Raw genomic sequence first — 27,530 nt, 5'->3', positions numbered from 1 at the left:
CCATCGCATCCATGTTGCCGCATAGCATCAAAGACGCCATTTTGTCGCATCGCACCGGATCGTTGCATTGCGGCGCCATCTTGTCGTATTGTAACCGGTGCGCAGTAAGAAACAGACGCATCAACTCGTCACGCGGTAATGAACCTGATACATCCCCTCCTTTTTGGTAAGGAACCGACGCATCACCTCCCCTGCGCTGCAGTAAGGAACCTACGCATCACCACCCCCGAAGCAAGGAACTGACGCATCACTGTTCTTGCATGTAAGGAACCAATGCATCACCTTCCCAGCGACCCTTTTGTTTGTATTGCGTTACGCATCCAAGGTACTTTTAGAGTAAAGTGTCGCTTTTACCATCTACATTGAACTAAGCTATTTCTAACATTTTAAAGTCTTATTTTTGATTACAGTATTATGGATTTTTGTCGTTTGGTCGTGTGTTAAGTCTAGTAAAGATTACTTATTTTTTTTCTAAACTGGTTTAGTGTCCATTTATAGTGTTTTCATTGTATTACTGTATATGTTCACAAATGCTTTACACACTGCCTCGGAGATAAGCTTGTCTGCTCGTGCCAAGCTACCAAGGGGGTGAGCAGGTGTTATTCAGGAGTGTATCCCCCTTTCCCTGACTAGAAGCAAGGGCCCTTACTTGGTCAAAGGTACCTACCTCTACCAACTAGAGACCCCCATTTCTTACATAAATGTTTTCAAAACTCAACAAAAACAACAACAAAAAGCCACAAGGTGATAGACAATTGTAGGACAATCACAAAAAAATAGAAATATTTTTTCTTACAGATAAAATGAATGGTTGGTATTTTGGTGATGAGGGTGAGCAGACATGAAAAAAAAAAAAAAGGAGCACACAAGCAGAATGAGGATAGGAGAACATGACAACGGCTCATGAATAAGGATGATTGCTGGGTCTTCCTAGAGTATGTGGGAAGGATAAGTTACTTACCTGTAATCCTAGTTCTCTTCCAGGGGTATCCTCAAAGTCATAAGCACTGAATATTACCGCCCATGCGTAGGGACCCCGGAAATAATAAAAATTATATATGAAAAACATATTTCTCATATGTATATATTATCTACTGGCGGTCGCCAGTAGATAGTTATAGTTAGGACCGTGTTTCCATAGGAAATCCGCAACATTCTATTTGGGATAACTTTGGCGCCGGTTGACGAATCCTCGCGAATTTTTCAAAATAGGTGGGGCGCTCCTACCCTGAAAGTCTCGGGGGGATTCGTCAAGCGGGGGCTGAGAAAAAAGGGGGGTCCCAAAACACGTTTTCCCCATGCATTTTCCCATAGGACCTTTAGTCCGAGCTACAGCCCGAACGGCTGAACAGAATTACTTGAAATTGGGCAGAGAGGTAGTCCTCAGGTCAGGGATGTGCCTTTTGCAGGTCTGGTGTAAATCTGTTCAGTAGGTCCTGAGAAAATAGCATTTAAATCAATATATATATTTGTAAGCGCGCTCCGTGCGCTTACGGTAAGCTTACCGTACGCGTACGGTGCCGTGCGCGAGCTCAATTCTGATTGGTGGTTACATGACTGTAAACATTCGAATCGGTCGAAATCAGAAAGTGTCGGCCGCCATTTTCTGTCTCTTGCTCTGAAAAACAAAGGTGGATAACGTGAAAAGGGGGCAACGAAGAGAGTTGCAGACCCCCTAGCGTTTGTCAGGGGGTCCACGAAGGACCAAAAAGTACAAAAAATAAATTTAATAATTTTAAAAAAAATTCGCGGAGTGCGCGTACGGTAAGGTTACCGTACGCGTACGGTAAAAAAAAAAAAAAAAAAAAAAAAAAAGAATTAAGAATCACATTTCATATATAAATCTAAGGACCCCCAAGGGAGAAAAAAACAATTAATATTTTGTAAAAAATGGCGAGGCGTGCACGGCACGAAATGCGCAACGTGGGCGCTCGGTGCGCGAAGCGCACCGAGTGCCCACAGCGCACAGCGCATGTGCCCACAGCGCGCAGGGTGTGTGCACGGTGAAAAACCAGAAAAAAAATTAAAAATAAATACATAACTTCGCATTTAAAAAACCATACAAATTCACTGAAAAAACCATAGGTTTCACACACGTTATAGTTAGGAATTAGCATTTAAAAAACCTTGCAAATTCACTTAAAAAACCATAAGTTTCACACAAGTTATAGTTAGCTGTACATTTCACTCGTAAAAAACCAATGAAATTCCACGTTATAGTTAGATCAGGTAACTATAACTTGCGCGACCGCAATCCACAATGTGTCATTTCAGATGTCATCATTGATGTCATGAGTGATGTCACTGACCATGTCATGAGTGATGTAATATGTGACGTCATCAGCAGTTTATTGTGGGCGCGCAAGTTGGCATACGCGTGTATATATATATATATATATACACATTTTCACTTAAAAAACCATAGGTTTCACACATGTTATAGTTAGCTAGACATTTCTATGATGACGTCAGATATTACATCACTGTATTTAGACACTTACTTACCCACATCTTCTTCCATTAATTTTTAGCTATACATATATTACAAATATTTTTTTTTCAGAAAGACACATATGTCGTCAGTGATGTAATATCTGACATCATCAGCAGAGGATTGCGGTCGCGTGAGTTATAGTTGCCTGCACTAACTAGAACGGGGGAATTTCAATGGTTTTTTACGAGTGAAATGTCCAGCTAACTATAACATGTGTGAAACCTATGGTTTTTTAAGTGAATTTGCAAGGTTTTTTAAATGCTAATTCCTAACTATAACGTGTGTGAAACCTATGGTTTTTTCAGTGAATTTGTCCGGTTTTTTAAATGCTAAGTTATGTATTTTTTTTTTTCTTTTTAAGGTTTTTCACCGTGCGCATACCGTACGCAGTTCGCGGAATTTTTCCGTTTCTACCGTACGCGCACGCTACACGTACTCCGCGATTTTTCGCAAAAAAACTAAATTTGGCCCTTGGGGGTCCTTCTGGGACCCCCTGACAAAGGCTAGGGTGTCAGGAACTGTCCACCATGCCCCCTTTTCACGTTCTCCACCATTGTTTTTCACCCCCTCAGACTGCGAGAGACAAAATGGCGGCCGACACTTCCTGGTTTCGACCGATTCGAATGTTTACTAAGATCTAACAACCAATCAGAATCGCGCTCGCGCACGGCAGCGTGCGCGTACGGTAAGTTTTACCGTACGCGCACGGAGCGCGCCTATAGATATATAGATGCTTTTAAATGCTATTTTCTCAGGAAATACTGAACAGATTTACACCAGAAGGCACATCCCTGACCTGAGGACTACCTCTCTGCCAAATTTCAAGTAATTCTGTTCAGCCGTTCCGGCTGTATCTTGGACTAAAGGTCCTATGGAAAAATGCATGGGGAAAACGCGTTTTGGGACCCCCCCTTTTTCTCAGCCCCCGCTTGACGAATCCCCCCGAGACTTTCAGGGAAGGAGCGGAGCGCCCCACCCATTTTTAAAATTTCGCGAGGATTCGTCAATCGGTGCCAAAGGTATTCCAAATAGAATGTTGCGGATTTCCTATGGAAACATGGTCCTAACTATAACTATCTACTGGCGACCGCCAGTAGATTATAATATATATATATATATATATATATATATATATATATATATATATATATATATATATATGATACCAGCCTGACAGCGTTCAACAAACAGGCACCGACTCCGTGAGTAATTCAGCAAAGACAAAGGTTTATTCCAACGTTAGGCACAGACGCGTTTCGGCGGGAACAACCGCCTTGTTCACTGCATCCAGTTCTAAATACATTAGCATGATTAAATAGTCGTAAGTTTTCACTTATCTCTAACGGTTGTCATGGTAACCAACAGCAGAAAGTAATGGACACAGTGGAAATCCTGTTAGGTTTAGTTGCTATAGCAACTTAGAAAACAGACTTACAGTTGCTATCTATGCAAAATTCAAATAGATAACGTAAAAAATAATAACAAAGAAAAGCTGTACTATGGTTATATTGTCACACAATAGTAGCAAAAAAGAAATTAAAACAATACTGGATAATAAGTTTCACACTAAGTTTTTTGTAATGTGTTGGTTACCTGTGTATACCTCAAATGTGAATACGTCCAGGAAAAGAAAATATAGTTAAAACACTGAAATAGTGAGCACAGGAGGGGGTTTTTGTGTGTGAGCTTTATGGTTATGTACCATAAAAGTGCTCAAAAATATAAATGACTGAACTAGTGCAGAAGTGTAGGTAGAGTACTGTTTGGCCAGGAGAAGGATAAAGCCCAAGTGGGCAGGGAACTGACCATTCAAACCCACTGTGGCGTGGTTAGCGAAAATGTAATCGTATTTTGGGCAGGTAATCACAGTAGAGAAGAGAAGTGAAAACTATGGGTGTGCCAACGAAAAGGTAATGGAGCGTGCGAGAACTGAACGCTCGGAGGAATGGATCAGTGAGAACGGAGAGTGTGTAAATTGTTACAAATGGACACTGAGAGCTTCATCGGCATTCATCCCATGTGGGATTTTGGAATTAAGGAGAATGATGTACCTTGACTCCAGTCTCCTGAGTGCCAATTGTCTGTTTCCTCCCCTTGGATTTTTGGGAACATTGTCAATGACAAAATAGGAAAGCTCTTGAGATCTACCAGCATGTTGTGAGTTTATGTGTCTGGCAACAGGATATGTTTGGTCATTATGCGCGATGGCTCTCAGGTGTTGCAGGATACGGATGTGTGCTGGGTGAATGGTGCTTCCTACATAGTTTTTACCACAGGTGCATTGTAGGACATACACGGCAAAGTCAGTTTTGCAGTTGAAACTCCCTCTTATTTCAAATGGTGTATTTCTGAAAGGCATGTGGACCAATTTGGTATTTTTTTCCATGCTTACATGCTTTGCATTTACTGCATTTAGTAAACCCCTTAGGTGTTTGGAACCAATTAGGTTTTTTAGTGATAATGGGTGCATTGCGCACTAGTTCCTGACGCATGGATTTGGCACGTCTGAAACTGATTAAAGGGATTTTGGCGCATGTTGGTCCTATAATGGGGTCATTCCTTATGTTGTTCCAATGTTTGTACAGGATTTTTCGCAGGGAAGCGTGGTACGCATTGAACCCTGTAATCAATCTAGGCGTATCTGTTTTGGCGAATTCATGCTTGGCCTGGTTTTTATTTGTCTTGGCAAATAAGAGTTCTTCTCTGGTGGTTTTCTCACTTCTAGTTCTGACATTGTTAAAGATTTTTGTTTCGTATCCCCTACTCAGCAGTCTATTGAAGAGATCATTGGTGGATTTCTTTAAACTCTCTTCCGTGCTGCAGTTGCGCCTCATTCTTAAGCATTCTGCATAGGGGATGCCATTTTTGACACTGTCATAATGGAAACTATTAGCATGCAGGATCGCATTGCCTGCTGTCGGTTTCCTATATGTTCTCGTTTGAATTTTGTCTTGGTCTACATACAATTCTATGTCCAGAAATTGTAAACATTCCTTGCTGGTATGGCTTGTGAACGAGAGGTTGAGAGTGTTGTTGTTTAAATCTTGTGCAAACTTTACTGCACTTTCCTGTGTACCTTGCCATAAGACAAAAATGTCGTCCATGTACCTGACATAGATGACTACATTTTCTTTCATTTCGAGACCGTGTGTTAACATGAGTACTTGCTCCTCCCACCAGCCCATATGCAAATTAGCATAGCTGGGGGCGAAGCAAGTACCCATGGCTGTGCCCTGTAATTGTCTGTAAGACAATTTGTCAAATATAAAGACATTGTTCTCCAGGCACCCCTCGGCCATTTGTAGCAGCATAGAGGTGTGTTTGTGTAGTTGTATGGGTCTTTTGTTTAGGTAGTACTCTAGTGCATGTAAACCGTCCCTATGTCTAATGCTTGTGTATAACGAGCATACATCCATAGTCATGAATACATAATTGTCATGCCATTTCACATCATACATTTTAGACAAGAAATCGCCTGTATCCTTAATGTAAGAGGGTAAATCACATAAAAAAGGCTGGAGAAAAAAGTCAATGAATCGAGAGGTGTTTACAAACAGTCCACCAATGGCAGATATGATCAGTCTGCCAGGTGGGTCGATAGCGTTCTTATGTATTTTAGGGATTAAATACAGTTGTGGTGTGGTCGGGTAGTCATTTTTTAAGAAATCAAATTCCGGTTTGGTGAGAAGACCTTGGCTTCTCCATTCATAAAGGGCTCTATGGTATCTTTCTTTTATGCCTATGATGATAGTTGGTGCAATACGGCTGTAGCATTCTCTATCACTTAATTGTTTCTGAGCCTCTGTATTGTATTTGGTTAGTGGCCAAAGGACCACATTGCCACCCTTGTCCGACCATCTCACCACAATGTCTTGCCTTTCTTTGATTTTGTTCATGACAGTATTGTATTCCCTTCTGCTTGCATTGAATGTTCGATTGAATTCTTGGCTGCTTTTAAGCGCTAAGGATTTAAGGTCTTTGATGACATTGTCTGCAAAGATATCAAGGCCATCTCTCGGCATTATGGGAGTAAAAACTGATTTAGGTCTAAAAGGAGTTCGTTCAAAAGGAAGAGTGTCAATGATGTTATCTGTTAGACCTGTTGTAACTGATGTGGGAACGCTTTGCTCCTCATTTTGCAATTGCATCATGTCCTGTAGGAGTTCCATGTCGGCCACTGTTAAGCCACTGTTCGTTTCACCACTATGGATTTCGTTGGAATCCTTTTTGGAGATAGAGAAAAAGTGTTTTTTTATTTTGAGTTTTCTAATAAAATGAAAAAGGTCGATCCGGGTTTGAGGGTAGTCAAAATTGGTTTTGTCACAGATAGAGAGTCCTAACGCAAGGATATTTTGTTCTTGATCTGTAAGTTCCATATTGGTAAGGTTAATTACTGTGTTGGCATTATCTTTTATAGTGTTCATCTGCGCTTGTTTCTTCTGTATGATTGTTTGTTTGTATTTTGTGTTTTTCTAACCCCATCTCCTGTTTTTTCGCCGCCTTTTTCTCGTTGTTCCGTGTTTACATTGCTGTTTTCTTGGCGTGGGGGACGCGGGCGTAGATTCATTGTTCTCTCTATGCGTAAAAAACCCAATTCCTGAATTACAGTTGGGGCCATACGTGGTTGTGATACATTAGTGATGGATTCTGTTTCAGATTCTAATTCAGAACGGAGTTCTGATGCACTTGGTTCTGTGGTTTTTGGTTGTGACCCAGCTGCAGTAGACAGTTGTTGTCTGCGTATGTTGTCGAATTCTTTCGAAAATGTATATATTCTTCCTTGTATATAATCGTTTCTGTCTCTTTGAAACTTTAATGCTTTTCTGGCTTTAATTGACTCCTCGTGTTTAACCAGTCTTGCCTTCATTTCACTTAACTTTTTCAGTATATCTTCCTGATTTTCACTTGTCTCCAATTCTTTCAGTAGTGTTTCAATATATATATATATACATATATATATATATATATATACACACACACACACACACACACACACACACTTTTCTCTACCAATGAAGCTCCCATCTAGGAGGCTAAACAATGTAATAAACACAAACAGCTTTTGCAAAATACATAATTTGTATATAAAAACACAAGAGGGCAAGTAGCACTTGAACTCTGTTTTTAATGAGTTAACCTCATGAAGAAAACTGCAAAATAGAGCAGACATTGTTAGCCTACAGGCTGCATTGTCAACCAATAGCATAGAAAATGAAAGCATTTTCATACAAAACTGGCACCGTGCCTTTAAGGCAGCCATGACCCCTAGCTTCCCATCATGCCTCAGGGGTGACAGTTAGGTCAGTTCTTTGCGTAACACTGAAGATCAGGGCACAAAGATATCCATTAACAATGAAGAAAACTCATTTGCCTGGGGAGGTGGGTGGGTTGCTTTGATGAGGATACCCCTGGAAGAGAACTAGGATTACAGGTAAGTAACTTATCCTTCTCTTCCAGGGGATCCTCATCAATAGTCATAAGCACTGAATAGATTAGCAAGCCCATCTTCCACCTGCAGGCAAATGACAGAGAATGACCCAACATACAACAACAGCTGCTGTCAGCTGTTGAACAGATTCCTCAAGGAGGCCTGGCCTACTTGAGTGTCTGTCCTGGTGTCTGAATCTAGACAATAGTGCCTCGTAAATGTATGGACGGACCTCCAAGGTGCCGCCTTACAGATTTCAGAGATAGGCACTTTATGAAGAAAGGCAGGCGTAGCCGCTTTTCCTCTTGTGGAATGCACCTTGGGAGTAGACCCAAGGGGCCTACGCGCTTATTGATAAGCTAACTTGATGCACAAAACTATCCATCTGGAGATGGACCGCTTTGAAGATGGGAAACCCGTTCTGATCAACCCATAGTTAACAAATAGTTGATCAGATTTTGTCGTGGACTTGGACCTATCCAGATAGAATTTTAAAACTCTTTAGGTCTAGAGAGTGTAAAGCCCTCTCAGCTGGACTGGAGGGATTAGGGGAAAAAGGTGGGCAGAGAGATGATCTGATTCACATGGAAATTTGACACCACCTTCGGGAGGAAAGAATGATGAGTCCTCAATACAACCCTATTAAGATGAAACAGTATAAAATTCCTTAGAGCAGAGGGCCTGTATTTCACTCACTCTGCGAGCGGACGTGATTGCTACCAAAAAAGCCACCTTCCAAGTGAGATGTTGCAAGGTTGCTTTGTGGATCGGTTCGAAAGGTGGACCCATCAACTTTGATAGCACCAGGTTTAGCTCCCAGGGTGGTGAAGGAGGCCGGACCGGAGGGTAGACCTTTTTCAGACCCTGTAAGAAGTCTTTTACAACCTGTAACTGAAAGAAAGAGGGTTGAGAAGGTGAACGCCTATATGCAGTGATAACTGCTAAGTGCACCTTAATGGACGGAAATTTCAAGCCTGCTTTTGCAGGGTAAAGCAGGTATGGAAGAATGACCTCCTCTTGTCCTTTAGTAGGGTTACAATTGTTTTGAACGCACCACATATAAAAACGTTTCCACTTGCACGCATGTGAGTGTCTTATGGAAGGCCGTCTTGCTTCTTTTAAGATGGACATGCAGTCTTGTGGCAGACATAAATAGCCATACTGGAGGACTTCAAGAGCCATGCTGCAAAGTTCAGTGAGGGAAGGTTGGGGTGATAAATCCTCCCGTTCATCTTGGACAGCAGGTCCGGTCTGCACGGCAGCCTCCTGTGATGGCATTCTGACAGGTGCAGAAGGTCGGGGTACCACCATTGTCTTGGCCAGTCCGGGGCTATCAAGATCATTCTAGTGTGCGAATGAGATAGCTTGGTCACCACCTTTGGGATGAGAGGAAGGGGTGGAAAGGCGTACACAAATGCCCCTGACCAGTCTATCAAAAGGGCATTCCCTTTCGACCCTGGCCGGTAGAACCTTGAGGTGAAGTCTCGGCATTTTGAATTTGTCATCCGCGAAGAGATCGATGCTGGGACGACCCAAAGCCTGGAAGATGTCTTTGACGACCTCGTAGTTGAGAACCCAGTCCGGTCTGTCTTCAAAGTGGCGACTGAGAGAATCTGCTCTCGAGTTCTGTTCTCCTGGCAGGTGTACCGCTGTGATTGATAGGTTCCGTGCCAGGAGCCAATGCCAGAGAGCTTGAGTTTCCAGAGACAGTGTGCGAGAGCGAGTTGCCCCCCTGTTTGTTCAGGTAGTACATGGTGGTGGTATAGTCCGCCTGTACTAAGATTGAACTTGCCTGAATCGAAGGGAGGAAAGCCTTGAGGGCCAGGTGAACTGCTCTCAGCTTCAGCATGTTTATGTGATATGACATTTTATTTTGATGACCATTGACCTTGTGTCTGGAGAGACCCCATGGAGGGAAGTGTCCATGATCAGTGTTCGAGAAGGAGGTGCTTGATGAAAAGGTATCCCTACTTGCATATTCTTCTTCTTCATCCACCACGGGATGGATGCTCTTGCTGCGTTTGAGAGACATATCTTGTCGTCCCAGCGAGACGTTTGCTGGTCCCACTTGACCTCCAGATCCTGCTGAAGAGGACGCATTCCCAGCCTGGCATTGGGGTCCAGGAAGAAGCAGGATGCCATCAATCCTAACAGGGAGGCAATCCGACGAACCAACAGCATTCTGTTGTCCAGAACAAGTTTGCATTTCTGTATGATGGAAAATTGTCTCTCCTTCGAAGGAAACATTTGTCCTACCTCGGAGTCTAACAGAGCTCCTAGATAATGGATCCTCTGTGTGGGTTGTGGAGTCGATTTGTCGAAGTTCACATGAAGGCCCAGCCGGTGACAAAGTTATAGGCATTGCAGGAAATGACTACTCACGCTGCGGGGGGAGGGACCCTTCAACAGCCAGGCGTCCAGGTACAGGTACACGAAGACACCTTTGTGGCGTAGTGCGGCTGCCACCACTGCCATACACTTTGTGAACACTCAGGAGCTGACTGATTTAAGGAAAAGCGGGTCCTCTTCCGGTGAACGATATTTCTTTAAAATCCTAGCCGGCGCGGTCTTGAGTGTCGCCGGCGTGGGGAAAATGTCCATAACCAGTTCTATTAGGCCCTGGACCAATGGTAGCAGAGGTCTAGATGCTGCTCTTTGGTGTAAAATTTCAAAGATGACAGATGAAGAACTCTGTCGAGTCGGCATAGGGATGTTTAGTTTCGCCGCCCCTCTGCCAAGGATGTCCTGAAAAGTGCTCACCTCATCCACCGGAGAGACCCTCGACGGCGGGCTGTCAGTAAGAGTAGGTGAATAGTCTCTGTGTGATGTGTGTGTGGGTGTGTGGAAGAGGAGGAAGGTGTTGGAGATCTATGCCTTCTCCTCCTGCTTCTGGATCTAGATCTACTTCTGTGACAGTGCGCAGGAGTGCGACTGCGACCTCTGGCTCTTGATGGAGTACGCTCTCTATCCACCGCCTGTACCAGCCGAGCCAACGGAGATCTGTGAAGGGGGCTCCAGTAGTGCTGTGCCGCCGTGGCTGGAGCTGTGGCCCAGTGATGCAAGGACCTGTTTCATCTTGGTGATAGATGGATGGAAGGCGATCTTTGCCCTTTTCGACTCAAAGGAGGAGGGGGAGAGTTCTCAGTTTCTTGTGCAGGCTTGGTCGGAGAATCTTGGTGTCCCCTGGACGTCGAGATTACGACCTCCAGGGATCTTGACGTTGAACCTCTGTGAGAACTGGGAGAACCTGCTCGACGTCGGTGATTTAAAGATGCTTACCGGACGTGAGGCCTCTTTGGACTGGTGCCTCGACGTCGATCTGGAATGTTTCTGGACCGACTGCCTTCGACGTCAACTATCGTCTTTGCGACGGTGATGCCTGCCTGGACGTCGAATTTCTCCTCTCGGACAGAGGACTCAATCTAGCAGTCGACCAGCCTCTCGACGCCGAACGTCTACTTGACGCCAACAGAGTACCGTGCTTCGACGTCGGCCGCCTCTGCTCTGAAGATCGGTGCCTCGACGTCGACCTGCGGTGTGCTGCTGTCGACAGAGACTTCTGCTTCGACGTCAGAGATCTTTGCACTGACCTTGACGGAGACTTCTGCCTCGACGTCGGCGACGGAGTCTTGCGTCTCAATGTCGAAGATATTTGGACTGACCGCGACAGAGACCTCTGCCTCGACATCGATCACCGTTGATGTGGCGACGACTGAGATATTCGCCTCAATGTCGATCACCTAGCCAGCGTCGACAGTTTTGCTCCTCGACGTTGATCGTCGGCTGGTTGACGACAACGGAGGGCCCTTTACCTTAGTCAACGTTGAGAGCGTTGTCCTTGATTTTCCAGATGAGTGATGCGCCAGCAAAGCCGTAGTCTTCGGAGACGACGATTTCTTCGCCGCCGGCAGCTTTGACGTCAACCAAGACGCCGAAGGAGAACAGGTCAGGACCTTCCCTCTCGACGTCGACAGAGTTCTCTTTTTCTGCTGCCTCACTGGAGACCTACCGCTTTCAGAGGGGCCATAAAGTTGAATTCTCTCCCTGTCCTTGATGGTCCTTCTCGACAACTTCTTGCAATGAAGACAGCTGGCAGAAGAGTGAGAATCAGGGAGGCAAAAAATACACACAGGGTGTGTGTCTGATCTGGCCTTCTTGCCACAGGCAGGGCAAGGGTCGAATAAGGAAGGCATTTCTGACAGAAATGAACCTTTTCTTAAGCACAAAAAAGGTTTCACTCTCACTCTAAGGCTAAAAGACGATGAGTGAAAGCAAAGATTCTTCAGAAAATCAGTTAATTTTTTACAGAAAGTCACAAAAAAGAAGAGCTGTGAATCCAGGGCCCTGACTGAAGGAGCCGGAAAGAACAACTGACTTAACAGTCACCCCTGAGGCATGATGGGAAGCTAGGGTTCATGGCTGCCTTAAAGGCAAGGAGCCAGTTTTGTATGAAAATGCTTTCGTGTGCTATTGGTTTACAGTGCAGCCTGTATGCTAACAATGTCTGCTTTATTTTGCAGTTTTCTTCATGAGGCTTACTCATTAAAAACAGAGTTTTTATATACAAATTATGTAATTTGCAAAAGCAGTTTGTGTTTATTACATAGTTTAGCCTCCTAGATGGGAGCTGCATTGGTATGAGAAAAAATGATATATGTATGTATATATATATATATATATATATCACAGCTCCAAGGTTCCCTCTGGAATGAGCCGCACTCGAACAGCAGTGTGTGCTTTGAAGCCTTTATTGGGTATGGACACAACCGATCAGCAGAATCCTTTCGCAGCTGTGCAGACCGTTGACCGCCTAACGCGTTTCCGAGTCGTTAGACTCCTTCATCAGAGGCCGCGGTGTGCTCAGAAAGCCGTTCTGATGCCGCCCCTTCCCTTTTGTAGTGCCGTGATCGTACGCCCCGAATGGGCTGCGCTGGTTGCATCTGTATGTTGGCTGATGGGAGTTGCAGTCACAGAATGTTCATGGCGATGTTCTGCGGGAAAATTTAAAGCCCTGAATGCGCCTCCGCTGGAATGGAGTGTCCTAAATCCCCACTTGCTGTTCCAATAGGGAATAACATCTGATATTCTCCCTGGCCCCCTTTGACAAGGGGTGGTGCAGTCTCGGCGGACAGGGAAAGCCGCCCAAACATCACAGCTCCAAGGTTCCCTCCGGAATGAGCCGCACTCGAACAGCAGTGTGTGCTTTGAAGCCTTTATTGGGTATGGACACAACAGGTCAGCAGAATCCTTTCGCAGCTGTGCAGACCGTTGAACGCCTAAGCAGTTTGTGTTTATTACATTGTTTAGCCTCCTAGATGGGAGCTGCATTGGTATGAGAAAAAAATTATATATATATATACACTCACTTAAAAAAACCATAGGTTTCACACACGTTATAGTTAGGAATTAGCATTTAAAAAACCTTGCAAATTCACTTAAAAAACCATAGGTTTCACACATGTTATAGTTAGCTGGACATTTCACTCGTAAAAAACCATTGAAATTCCCCCGTTATAGTTAGTTCAGATAACTATAACTCGCGCGACCGCCACTATCACAAGGATGATGTCATCAGTGATGTCATCAGTGACATCATCAGTGATATCATTTGAGATGTCATCAGTGATGTCATGGGTGATGCTACTGACCATGTCATGAGTGATGTAATATGTGACGTCATGAGCAGTGGATTGCGGGCGCGCAAGTTATAGTTATCTGAACTAACTATAACGGGGGAATTCCAATGGTTTTTTACGAGTGAAATGTCCAGCTAACTATAACATGTGTGAAACCTATGGTTTTTTAAGTGAATATATATATATATATATATATATATATATATATATATATTCACTTAAAAAACCATAGGTTTCACACATGTTATAGTTAGCTGGACATTTCACTTGTAAAAAACCAATGAAATTCCCCCGTTATAGTTAGTGCAGGCAACTATAACTCACGCGACCGCAATCCTCTGCTGATGACGTCAGATATTACATCACTGTATTTAGACACTTATTTACCCAGGTCTTCTTCCATTAATCTTTAGCTATACATATATTACAAATATTTATTTTTCAGAAAGAAACATATGTCATCAGTGATGTAATATCTGACGTCATCAGCAGAGGATTGCGGTCGCGTGAGTTATAGTTGCCTGCACTAACTATAACGGGGGAATTTCATTGGTTTTTTACGAGTGAAATGTCCAGCTAACTATAACATGTGTGAAACCTATGGTTTTTTAAGTGAATTTGCAAGGTTATTTAAATGCTAATTCGTAACTATAACGTGTGTGAAACCTATAGTTTTTTCAGTGAATTTGTACGGTTTTTTAAATGCTAAGTTATGTATTTATAAAAAAAAAATTCTCAGGTTTTTCACCGTGTGCGCACCGTGCGCGAGCTGTGGGCGCTCGGTGCGCTTTGCGCACCGAGCACCCACGGCTCGCGATTTTTTTTTTTTTTAAATTGTTTTTTCTCCCTTAGGGGTCCTTCTGTGACCCCCTGACCAAGGCTAGGGTGTCAGGAACTGTCCACTCTGCCCCCTTTTCACGTTCTCCACCTTTTGTTTTCACCCCCTCAGATTGCGAGACAAAATGGCGGCCGACACTTCCTGGTTTCGACCGATTCGAATGTTTACCGACATCTAACATCCAATCAGAATTGCGCTCACGCACGGCAGGGTGTATAGATATCGATATGCTTTTAAATGCAATTTTCTCAGGAAATACTGAACAGATTTACACCAGACCTGCAAAAGGCACTTCCTTGACTTTATGGCTACATTTCTGCCAAATTTCACGTAATTCTGTTCAGCCATTCGGGCTGTAGCTGCGACTAAAGGTCCTATGGAAAAATGCATGGGGAAAAGGCGTTTTGGGACCCCCCCTTTTTCTCGGCCCCCGCTTGACGAATCACCCCGAGACTTTCAGGGTAGGAGCTGAACGGAGCGCCCCATTTGTTTTGAAAATTTCGCAAGGATTCGTCAACCGGCTCCAAAGTTATTCAAAATAGAATTCTGAGATTTCCTACGGAAACTAGGTTGTAACTATAAACTGGCGACCGCCAGTAGATTATATATATAGCTGTATTTATATTATATACGTACGAAGCAGGACATTGCACCAACCCACGAGGGTAAGACTTTTATCATTTGCTGTGTGTTAAACTGACTCACATGAGGATACAACTCCCGAACTACGAGTACCAGAGGGCTTTGAAGAAGGCCACGCCCACTGAGGCGGGCTCGTTGAAGTAATGAATGCGAGGAGAACCAGTTTGCCATTTCAGCATCATCGGCCATTGAAGAAGGGAACAGGGGCTCCCGAAACGCGTCTGGTATCATGAGGGTGCCTTTTCCTCGCTACTGCTTGCTGGCAAGTTGTGTGCAATAAAAGAAAGAAATACTTATCTACCAGTTGACTTCGTTTCTTTGGGGCAACCTTTTTTGACTGGATAGATATAGATATATATATATATATATATATATATATATATATATATATATTACCTACTGGCGGTCGCCAGTAGGTAGTTATAGTTAGGACCACGTTTCCATAGGAAATCCGCAACATTCTATTTTGAATAACTTTGGCGCCGGTCGACGAATCCTCGCGAATTTTTCAAAATAGGTGGGGCGCTACGCTCCGCTCCTACCCTGAAAGTCTCGGGGGGATTCGTCAAGCGGGGGCTGAGATAAAAGGGGGGTCCCAAAGCGCGTTTTTCCCATGCATTTTTCCATAGGACCTTTAGACAGGGCTACAGCCCGAACGGCTGAACAGAATTACTAGAAATTTGGCAGAGAGGTAGTCCTCAGGTCAAGGAAGTGCCTTTAGTAGGTTTGGTGTAAATCTGTTCAGTAGATTCTGAGAAAATAGCCTTTAAATCAATATATATATCTGAGCCAGCTTACGGTGCGCTTACGGTACGCTTACCGTACGCGTACGGTGGCGTGCGCGATTCTGATTGGCTCTTAGATCTTAGTAAACATTCGAATCTGCCGAAACCAGGAAGCGGCGGCCGCCATTTTCTCTCTCGCACTGAGAGTGATGTTTAAAATATAAAGCACAAAAACATGTAAAGGGGCTGTTTAGACAGCTCCCACACACATAGCAATGTTGAGGGAGTCCCCAAAGATCCCCCAAGGCCAAAAACTGAATTTTTATTTTTTCGCTAATTTTGCCGATTACGCTTACCGTACGCGTACGGTAAAACATTATAAAAAAAAAAAATTATCCACACTTTCCATCCCCCCCGTGTGCAATTGGTGCCCGAAGTGCACCAATTGTGCATGGCGTAATAAAGATGAGATAAACTAAAATATTAAAAAAAAAAAATAATAAAAAAAAAGATTATCCACACTCTCTCCACCCCGTGTGCAAATGGTGCCCGAAGGGCGCCATTTGAGCATGGCTTATAACATATATCCGAAAAATTAAAATAGTACCTTTCAAAACGAAGTGCATCATATGTCCTCCATGTGCGCACGGTGCGCGAAGCGCATCGTGCGTACATGGCCCATCTAGCGTAACGTGGGCACGCGGTGCGCGTAGCGCACCGCGTGCCCACCGTGCGTGCACGGCACTAACTGCGTAAAGTGGGTGCGCAGTGCGCGAAGCGCACCGCGTGCTCACTGTGCGCGCACGGTGCGCGAAGCGCACCGTGCGCGCACGGAACGAACTGCGTTAAGTGGGCGCGCACGCCACGAATGGCGTAAAGTAACTTAGCATTTAAAAAACCGTACAAATTCACTGAAAAAAACCATAGGTTTCACACACGTTACAGTTAGGAATTAGCATTTAAAAAACCTTGCAAATTCACTGAAAAAACCATAGGTTTCACACATGTTATAGTTAGCGGAAATTTTACTGATAAAAAACCAATGAAATTCCCCCGTTGTAGTTAGTGCAGGCAACTATAACTCACGCGACCGCAATCTTCTGCTGATGACATATGTGTCTTTATGAAAAAAAAATATTTGTAATATATGTATAGCTAAAAATGTATGGAAGAAGACATGGGCAAATAAGTGTCTAAATACAGTATTAGCATCAGCAGAGGATTGCGGTCGCGTGAGTTATAGTTGCCTGCACTAACTATAACGGGGGAATTTCATTGGTTTTTTATCAGTAAAATTTCCGCTAACTATAACATGTGTGAAACCTATGGTTTTTTCAGTGAATATATATATATATATATATAGATATATATAGATGTATATAGATATATATAGATAGATATATGTTTTTCATATATAATTTTTATTATTTCCGGGGTCCCCGCACATGGGCGGCAATATTCAGTGCTTATGACTATTGATGAGGATCCCCTGGAAGAGAAGGAAGATTCAAGCAGAAATGGGACAAGCGGCAATAACTGCATTTACCATCATTAAAGTAAAATTTTAAAAAAATGTAAGCCAATGTGGTGCTTCTAAATTTGAATTATTTTGCAAATTTGCCTGTTGTATCGGCAAGGTCGTTATTCAATTAACCAGATTCTCTTTTGAGCATGCTCGTCTGTGGAAACAGGCATTGAGACGTCCTCAAAAAGCTACAGCTTCCAGCAAATACAGGAGGGCAGAGCGCCCCCTCATTTGAAGTTTACTTTCTGGGAGCACAGCTACAATGGCTGTCGTGCTGGACTGCAGGGCATCACATGGAGAAGTAAGTGATAAGTGAGGGATCATATCAGTAGCCATGATCCAGGGCTTTCTCCTCCTGAAGGTCATGTCCTCCTCCCCCTGGCCATTTCAAGTAGCAGTGGTACACTCATGCATGATCCGAGTTCACTGTCTCCCGAGCAGGATTCTGGCGTATGCATCAGCAATAATCTTTATCGGCCTTCCAGGATATTATTCGCCCATGGATTTTAGATCCTGGACCAACCGATCGCTCCTATCAGTGGGAGACCTGCTATCCGACTGACAGTCTCTCACCTTTGAAAAACTGACAGTGGACAATGATCTCCCCCAGGAAAATTACTTTCCCACCGCACCGAAAACTCCACATCACCTAAATCCTCTGGGGTACATCGGAAAAAGAACCTGACACGTATACGGTGTTGCAGGCCTTAATTACAATGGGTGAGTGCCGCCACCTGATCACATGGCTGTATAAAGCCATCTGCAAATTCACGGATATTCCACTTACAACATTACGACATAAATGGGAAGATGATACTGGGAGGGTATTCCATTATAAGAAATGGGCACAAGCACTGGAGTTCCCCCAGCAGGTTTCCTGGAACTCCGGGCTAAAAAATATTAAATTCTTTGAATTACACAGTAGCTCTCTCCTACCCAACTGAACCGCTACTTTCCAGACGTGCAATCAGCTGCCCCCGATGTCAGACATCTGATGCAGACCTCACACATGCTATGGTCCTGTCCGGCCCTAAAGAGCTACTGGCAATCAATACTTGACTCCCTGTGGGAAATCACAGAACTGCCAGATCTCCACATGTGGCTAGCATGCGCCTTTGGCATTGTTAAACGCAAGAAGCAATATAAAGTATGAACAAGATTTTGGATGACGAAGGAGCCCCATCTGTAGGATTTGATTACTACACTTTTTTTTCCCTCCCTAATTTGCATGACTCCTGGGACTCCTGGAGGACCCCCCCCTCCCAATCAGGTCAACCCACCCTACGGATTCCTCCCAAACACATTACAACCAAACATTACCCTCACAAAAAAAAAATGGCTTGCTACATTTCTTAGTCTCACCCCCCCCCCCCCCCCCCCCCCCCATTGGGGCCACGGAGCAAGGAACAAACATTACCCACTGGTCAACAGCGTCAAATAAAACATGCTTCTCCTATACCTGGTAATTGATTAAACAAGTATGTACTGTTTTATGTGCTTCTTTTACTACATTAACATGTGCTCCTTTTGTGTCCTATTTCACAGTGTATCTATGGACCATCTGCCTTGCCACATGTGAGGTTTATAACTTAAAAACCCAATAAAAATATTTTTCAAAAAACAAAGCGGTACTGCTAAATCTGATGAATCATCAGGGACCTAAACCCTTAAAGTAAGTGGTAATCTTCCTTCTTGAAAACCATCAGTCATAATCTCAGTTAACAGTTTGCTGCCGTCAGAATCGACCCAGTGATTGACAACAAATCTAATCATTTCCCAATCAGAGTTACTCTGGAAAAGTCTTAAGTGGAATTATGTGATTCATTTCATAATTGCCTCAAATTAATAAGAATTTTAAACTTCTCCAGAGCTGTACAAGTGATCAATTAAGAATGTCATCTGAGGCCATTCTTTAGGTGCTTATGTTGGGTGTTAAGGCTAAGGAAGGTTCCAGAAAAAGGAGGTATAGACATGCAGTGTTTCTATGCCACTGCCAATTAAATCTCTAAAATTGTAATCTTGAAACTCTAGCTAAAAAAAAAAAAAAAAAAAAAAAAAAAAAAAGAAGAAGAATACAAAGCTCAGAAACACACTTTTCATGAGGAGGGCTTAGATAGGTGTGATTAAAGGTAAGCAAGGTTAACTTGGCAAATATGCAATGTAAACAAATGTTTACATAAAGGTTTTAATTATGGTGTTTAATGGTTATGGAAAAAAGCGTGGTTCAAAAGGAAAAAACGTAGGAGAGGGAGAGACAAGTTCCTAATTTATCACTTGCGCCCAGGCCTCTTAATATGGTTGCCAACCTTTCAACGATGGGACCTTTGTCCTTAACCCAGAAGCGTGATCCTTGCTTGTGTTCATCGATGGATCCCATAGTGAAGCTGCGGATATAATGTTCCAGCATCTTTTCTTCATTATGGTTGGCTGCCAAGGCCTGTAAGAGTGATGAAAACACATGAACAACAAACCCAGAGGCAAGATATAGAGGAAAGAAGAAAATTAATGTAAGGAACATAGAAAAGAATACAAGGAGAGGAGAATAAAAAGTAATGTGGCATTATGTTATCTAGTTTCTTGCTTACCACAGCATATGCATCAACGTGGTTGCATCACATGGGAAGTTATAGACTAAGAGGACAGCTGAATAGAGGTTTCTTCAAAGAGGAAATTCAAGTCAAAAATATATTTTGGGGCAATGGAGCAAGCAGTGGACATATAATTTGCTAGTCATACAATTTTTACTACAGCAAAATAAATGTTTGCACGACTTGAGGAAAGATGGACATAATTTGATTTTAAACTTGCAATGTGGGCTCTATAAACGCTGTTGTGCTAATAACTACTCAATGTCATTGTATTGTTCATCTTCCAAAATCTCTGAACGTTGGGAGTCAAATTTTGCATGTAACTTTTATTGATCTGACAACCCACAGTTGTAATGCACTCAACCAACCAAACTCTTCTTTGGGAAAGACTGGAGGCCTTGGGCGTTTTAACTGCTCCAGTATGCTTTGTTTTTGTTTTTATTTTATTATGATAAGGAACTCTTTATGAGGTCCACATAAAACAACATATACATACAAAACCAACAAATTCATAATATATTATTCCATCACAATTACTCAAGCTTAATACAGGTCCAAAAAACATTTTAAAAAGTTGTACAGTTTAAAAACAAACATTTCATTAGGTGGATTAATCAGGGCTGTCTTAAATGAAGAAGCAGATAATATGTTGAGTTGTAAGCAAATTGGTCTCAACCATCTACGCCTGCAAGACATCAGTGCAGGACAAACAAACATGACATGATCTAAGTCCTGATCATACAAATGACAAAGATCACAGCATGCCGGAAGACCATACCAGCTGGCATGTAAAGCTTTCAAGGGAAGCAAATTATGTCTTACTAAGAATACAAGGCGTCTAACGCCATGAGAGATGTTCCAAGACATATACAATTGAGCTTTTCGCAGGGTATAAGATTCAACTACAGGCGAACCACCTTTTTTCACTAAACAGAAGTCTCTATCCTGCCGAAACCCCAATTCCCAAGAGGCTGACTTCAGAATAGTTTTTAATTGATGAGAGGATAATAGAAATAAAGTCCCCTCATCCAATTTTAATTGCTGCACGGCAAATCTGAAGTTTTTTACAATCAGGGAGAAATCATTAAAAGATCCTAATAATTCATTTTTTATAAGAACTTTTAGGGTATTAGGTTCACCTTTAGATAAAGCTACTACCCAACGTATTATACTTGCCAGACCTTGAACCCAACTGCTACGTAAGCCCAATTCCTGTCTCAAGGAAGCAGTCGAATTTGCTGTACCAACAGATATTAAACTGCGTAAAATTTTTCCTTCCGCAGAGTTTAAAAAATTCCACTTTTTTACATCAATTAACTCAATACCGTACAACAGGGAGGCCGGAACTTTCGCTCTGAAAACATCTAAGAGAATAGAAAAATGCCTTCTACCTGTGGCTTTATACAGGGAAATTAGACTCTTTCCCTGAGAAATAGCCTTCCGGGAGTTATTATCAATGTGTAATTTGTCACTTAAATTATGAGTGACAATTTTACCTAGAAAGGTGTAAGATTTCACACATTCCAATTTTTTCCCCCCCACTACCCATGGATAATTAAGGCATTTAGGTTTCTTTCTACCGGAAAAGCAAATCACCTTGCTTTTTTCTGTATTTATTGATAAGGAATGACTTTCCGCAAATTCAAAAAGTGCTTGCAACCGATTGTTCAGGCCCCTTGGGGTGAGATCCAAAATCAGGATGTCGTCTGCATACATAAGGCATGCAATTGGAACACCACCCAGTATTGCTCCAGTATTTTTTCTAGGACATACCATCAAGTGGAATGAAGCTTTTCCTTCAAAATAAATACTAAAAGTGGGTACAGCGTGAACATTAGCTCCGCCTCACAGCAATTTTTTGGCTATCTATGGCCTAGTAAACAGTTTCATTAAAATAGGGTGTTTATATCGTGTGCACCTATTTACTGGAAAATAGCATAACAAGGCCAAGCGTATATCATAAGAGTCATGGGAAAAAGGTTTTATCCATTACGCCCTTACTTAGACACCACAGATATTCATGTATTCTTATATGCAAATGAGTCCAACTCTGGTGGGCCTCCAAGAAACAACTAACAACCTTGGGAAATTTGGCAGTTTCAAACAGTGCAGAATACTAAAACTAAACATTTTTTCTAAAACACCCCTTAAGGAAAATTATTTTTCTGGTTCTCTAATTAGGAGAAGGGATTCCGCTTCTAAGACAATCTAAAATGGGAGTTTCATTAAAAGGCAGCTTGAAAAAGCATTAGCTTGTTAGGTACATGGCAGGGCCCTTGCTTACAAGCAAGCAAAGATTATCTTCTCACTACATTATAGGACTGGTTGAGGTTACCAGTTTTGAAAGCTGTAGAGCCAACAATAAAGCGCAAACCAATTTATGGTGGCAATCTAATATATTACTACAAGTATTCTACATTTATTTATTTATGCAGTTTATATAGCGCACATATACCCTGGGGTCTCTCGGCGCTGTGGAGTAAAAGGAGCGCAGTTGAGATGGGTGACTACTGGTTGAAGAACCAGGCTTTCACTAGTTTCCTAAAAGTCAGTAGGGTGAGACTGGTTCTAATATGAAGGGGGAGGGTATTCCATAGTCTAGCTGTGGCAACTGTGAATCGTCTGTCTCCCCATGAGGTTTTCTTTGTGCAGGGAATGGTGAGTAGGTGAGCGGAGGAGGAGCGCAAGGGTCTGTTGGGGGTGTATAGGCACAGTACTTTTTTTTAGGAACTCAGGTCCAGAGTTGTTAATAGCTTTATATGCGATGCACAGTGCTTTAAATTTTGTTCGACTTCTGACAGGCAGCCAATGAAGTTGACGTATGACTGGAGAGATCGATTTGAACTTGGGGGTGCCGGACAGCATTCTGGCCGCTGAATTCTGAACTAGTTGCAATTTGTTCAGGACTTTCTCCTGACTGTTTAGGAGGAGTCCGTTGCAGTAGTCAACCTTTGACATAACCAATGTGCACATGAGGGTCTTGCCGGCCCTGGGGGGAAGGAATGGTAGAAGTTTCCTTATCATTTTAAGGGTGTAGAAGGATGAAGGGACGACCGCGTTCGCGTGGTGGGTGAACGAGAGCTTGTCGTCGAACATTAGAGGTTGGCATTGAACTCGGGCCCTTTGTTTCCATAGTGTTAAACATTTACTGGACGAGATAGTCATTTTTGACTGGTGATAAATAAGCGTATAAATAAACACATAAACTTAAGTAAATATATTTCAAATTAAACAGGTGATAGGTAACAAACACTGGTAATTGCATCACATGTTGCTCTATAGTCCCTCCACGGCTATCTTTTAATATTGTAGTGTACCCATTTACTGTACCTTGTTCTATTCTTAGCTTGGGCAACGACAGAGAGCAATATCAATGATACTGTGTTTCATAAACACGTTCTTCAACCTATGTGGAATGGTAAAGGCCAGTTTTTGAAGTCAGAAGTTAGTAAGTTGATTTTTTCTTTTTTTTTGTATAAGACTGTGGTAGGTGAGATGCAGGCCCTATCAAAAGTGGGTAACAAAATAAAGGTGTAAGCTGTGCACCCACTAATTTACCTTAGTGCCAACTGTGCAAATTAATGGGTGCACAAATTGTGCTTTATTCTAAGTTTGACACCTTGGACTCAGCAATTCCATGCCCATGGTGCATATATAATTCTCCAATCCCAAGTGCGCAAGCAGGGTATGTGAGCTATGTTATTTATACTTGTACTGTAACCCCGTTATACCCATATGTTAACCCGGTGAAAGAACAGTTTATGTGGCCAAAAACAGGATTACAGGCCCTCACTGTGATCAGTGATTAAATATCTACACGAGGGGGAGGAGCCTAGCGCGCAACCAAGATGGCCGCGTAGGCTTGTGGCTGATGAGGGCCTCCGCAACCTCCCACGTCTATCCTGTCATAATCCTGATTTTTTCGATGGGCTTTTGTTTATGATCTTGCGCTAAGGTGCCACTCGTTTTCCAAATCGAAATTGGACTCCGGGAACGTGTTTTTTGGCGATCTGAAGTTTGCGGCCTTCTCCGGCCTTGGTGCCGAACTCGGGTTGGTGAGGTGCCCGGCTGCGAATTGAACAACAGTGGCATGCCAGGCTGGGCCTGCCCCGGACCCCGTGCTTTCACTTTCGGTTTCGAGTTGAGCTACCGAGACTGATGCGTGGGACATTGGGAGAGCTGCGCAGAGTACGGAGTGCAAGGCCTAGTCTTGAACTGTAAACGGGCCTCTTTCAGTTAGCGGCCCGGATCTCCTGGCCTTCCTCCGGGTGCTGGAGGGTGCTGACCTTGCTGATCGCTGACGATGACGACGAGAGTGGACGGCGACAAACTGAAACCCAAATCTACCCGGAGGGGAGCCTATTCCCAGGCCAACAATATGGACCGCTATGCACAGCCAAAGGGATCCCCTAGTGGATCGCGTAAATCGCCTGAGCCGCCCAAGGAGGCCTCGGGCGCATCATCCGAATTGACCCTGTTGGATGTCATAGGGGCCATTGAGGAGATGAAGGTGACTGTGAACCAGCAATTGGATACTCTGGCTAACAAATTGGACTCGGTGCTGATTGAGGTCACCTTGGTCAGAGCGGACCTGTCGAAAACCAATGACCGGGTCGACTCATTGACCCAAGCAGCGTCGAGCCTAACGGTAGATGTGGCCGCCTTGCAGACGACGGTGCGGAGGTTGCAGCTCGCCAGTGACCTGACCGAGCGTCGCCTTGAGGACTCCGAAGGCAGGGCCAGACGGAACAACGTCCGCATTATCGGCGTGCCCGAACGGTCGGAGGAGTCTGCTGTGGATCTTTTTGTGGAGGATCTAGTGGTGACTCATCTAGCACCCAAAGGGCTGAGCAAGTTCTTCGCTGTGGAACGGGCCCACAGGATCCCGGGGGGGGGGGGCGCCCAAGGTGGGTGCCCCCCCGCGGCCTATCATTGCCCGACTTTTTAATTCTCGGGATAGAGACGCTATCCTGCAGGCGTCGAGGGTGGCTGGGCCATTAGGATTTATTTATTTTATGTAGCTTATAAAGCGCACAGCTACCCCCGGAGGGGTGTCCCGGCGCTAGAACCTGAGTCTTAGAGGGGAGAGAAGGAACAACAGGGGAAGTGGCAAGATAAATCAGAGTCTGGAAAAGAGCCAGGTTTTGAGAACTCTAATGTTAGCTTTTACCCAGACTTTACACAAGCGGTTCAAAAGCAACGGATGGGATTCTCGGCCATCAAACGGCGCTTGAGAGACATGGAGTTCAAGTATGCGATGCTGTTCCCGGCTAGGCTGCGGGTCGAGTTGGATGGTCGCTCCCACTTCTTCGACCAGCCGGAGGCGGTGGGAGAGTGGCTGGATGCCCTGCCCAAGAGTCGGGATCGGGAGGGTCGGATGGCGGAGAGCGGAGAGGGTTTGACGGAGTAGGAATGGAACTGTGATCCTGGTGATGGACTGTATTGGTAACGTTTTGCACCTGTGGCTGCACTGGACTCCAGTTTGTAACGCTTTGCCCCGTGGTATTTGGAGGTTGCGGGGGGCTTGCTGGGGCCCTTTCCTCCTTCTGGGGTTTTTTCTTGTCCTTTTTTCATATTGGGGCGACAGGCACACTGCATGTTGGGGGGCTGTTCGGGCTCACGCAGGGGTGCAGGGCGGGGGGAGTTTTGTTGGGGTTGATGGGGGGGGGTTGGGGTTTGTTTGTTTCACAAGGCGGGGTAATATTTTTTGCTGTGCTATTATGATTGTGCTCCCCGGGAGGGGGATGTTTTGTGCTGGGAGGGATGGGGGGTAGGGGACTGAGACTTCTTTCCTGGAATGTGAATGGGCTGGGGGACAGGATAAAGCGGGGGGTAGTCCTGCAGTTCTTGAAACGTATTTCGCCTGACATTGTGTTCTTGCAGGAAACGCACCTCATAGGGAACTCTTTTCATGCCATGAACAGACGAGGATATCGCCTCCTGGCCCATTCTGGTTTCACCTCTGGCTCGAGGGGAGTGGGCATCTTAGTCAGGACCTCTCTCCCGCTGGTGGTGGATGAGGTGCTCCACGACGACAGAGGGCGCTACACTGCGCTGGTGGGGAGGTGGGAGGGTAGATTGATTTCGCTGGTCGCGGTCTACGTGCCGCCGGGCCTGCAGACGGCCACCTACGCTGATTTGGGGCGCCTGTTGCTTAGGCTCCCGGGGGGGGGGGGGGGTGTTGGTACTGGGGGGGGGGGGGGGGGGGGGACTTTAATGTGGTGGTTTCCGGTGTTGAGGATCGATACCCCCCTAGGGACCTCCCTCGGGCCCAGAACTGGCTGGGGGGCTTTCTGGATACCCTAGGACTGATAGATTGCTGGCGGTTGAAACACCCTGGACACGCGCAATATACCTTCCACTCCGGGGCCCACGGTAGTCTTTCGAGGCTTGACTATATGCTAGTGCCTGCGGCCCAGGCGGGGATGATCGGAGAGGTGCGACACTTGGCGCGCGGTATATCTGATCACTCCCCCCTTTTGCTGCACCTAGATATTGCCCTGGGGGCGGAGGGGAGGGTGGCTCCGATCAACCCCTGGTACCTCCGGAACCCCACGATTCGTGCAGACCTGGTTAAGTCTTTGGAACACTATTTTAATGATAACGTGGGGTCGGTGTCTTCCGCCGTCTCCCTTTGGGAGGCCTTTAAGACGGTGCTCCGGGGCCAGGCCCTATCTCTCATTTCCCACACCAAAAAATGCGAGGCGCAGGAGGTTGTTCGGCTAGAAAATGAGATCACCGAGTTGGAGAGTGATTTGGAGCAAGGTGTTACGGATGACAGATTGCATGTGCTGGAGCTTAAGCAGGCCGACTATAAGGCGCTGGTTACTGAATCTGCTAGGAGTATGGGCAGGGAGCAACAGGGGCGTTTGTACGATATGGGTGATAAGGCAGGGAAGTTGATTGCCTGGTTGGATAAGAAGGAGAGAGCGAGTCGAGTGGTGCCGGAGATTGAGAGGGTGGATGGTGTGCGTGTGACGGACCCCGGTGACATTGTTGATTGCTTTGCGGAGTATTTTCACGGGGTCTACTCTCTGGTCTCAGAGCGATCGGAGGAAGACTCTCGACTGCTGCTTCGAGATATTACTCTGCCTTCCCTATCTGATGAGGATAAAGTATTGATGGATGCGGCCCTATCGCCAGATGAGATTGCTTTGGCCATTCGCTCCATTGCCTCGGGTAAGGCCATGGGTCCTAATGGACTTCCCATCGAATTGTATAAGCTGCGCCCAGATGCGATTGCCCCGTATCTCCGGGACATGTTCCTTGAGGCTCAGGCGGCGGGCTCCCTCCCTTCTGACCAACGTCTTGCTACTATTGTTGTTATCCATAAGGAAGGGAAGCCGCGGGATCGGTGTACTTCTTACAGGCCTATCTCTTTGTTAAACGCGGAGCCCAAAATCCTCGCCAAGGTACTGGCCAATCGTCTGATCCGGGTTGTGGGCGACCTGATTCATCAGGATCAATCCGGTTTTATACCCCATCGCAATACCGCTTTGAACCTGCGGCGACTGCATGGCGTCCTTGCTCGCGCCCCATTCATTCGTGAGCCGGCCATCTTGGCGTCCTTGGACGCTACCATGGCGTTCGACACCTTGGAATGGCCATACATCTGGGCGGCGTTGGCGAAGTTTGGGTTTGGCCCGGGGTTTAT

At 44.7% G+C, this 27,530-nt stretch overlaps 1 protein-coding gene across 4 annotated transcripts in view; it reads right to left on the bottom strand.

Moving 5' to 3' along the window:
- DPP3 (dipeptidyl peptidase 3) overlaps nucleotides 1–27,530 on the bottom strand; it is a 533,904-nt gene that overhangs the window by 249,092 nt on the left and 257,282 nt on the right. For all 4 annotated transcript variants that reach the window (XM_085625440.1, XM_085625443.1, XM_085625441.1 and 1 more), the window contains one exon: nucleotides 19,595–19,725. In XM_085625440.1, coding sequence (XP_085481566.1) covers nucleotides 19,595–19,725 — 131 coding nt within the window. The remainder of the gene's footprint in view (nucleotides 1–19,594; nucleotides 19,726–27,530) is intronic.

Source organism: Triturus cristatus, chromosome 9 (genome assembly GCF_964204655.1).
Source record: "Triturus cristatus chromosome 9, aTriCri1.1, whole genome shotgun sequence".
Lineage (NCBI taxonomy): Eukaryota > Metazoa > Chordata > Amphibia > Caudata > Salamandridae > Triturus > Triturus cristatus.
Note: the sequence above shows the minus strand (reverse complement) of the source record. Positions and strands in the feature narration are given on the sequence as shown.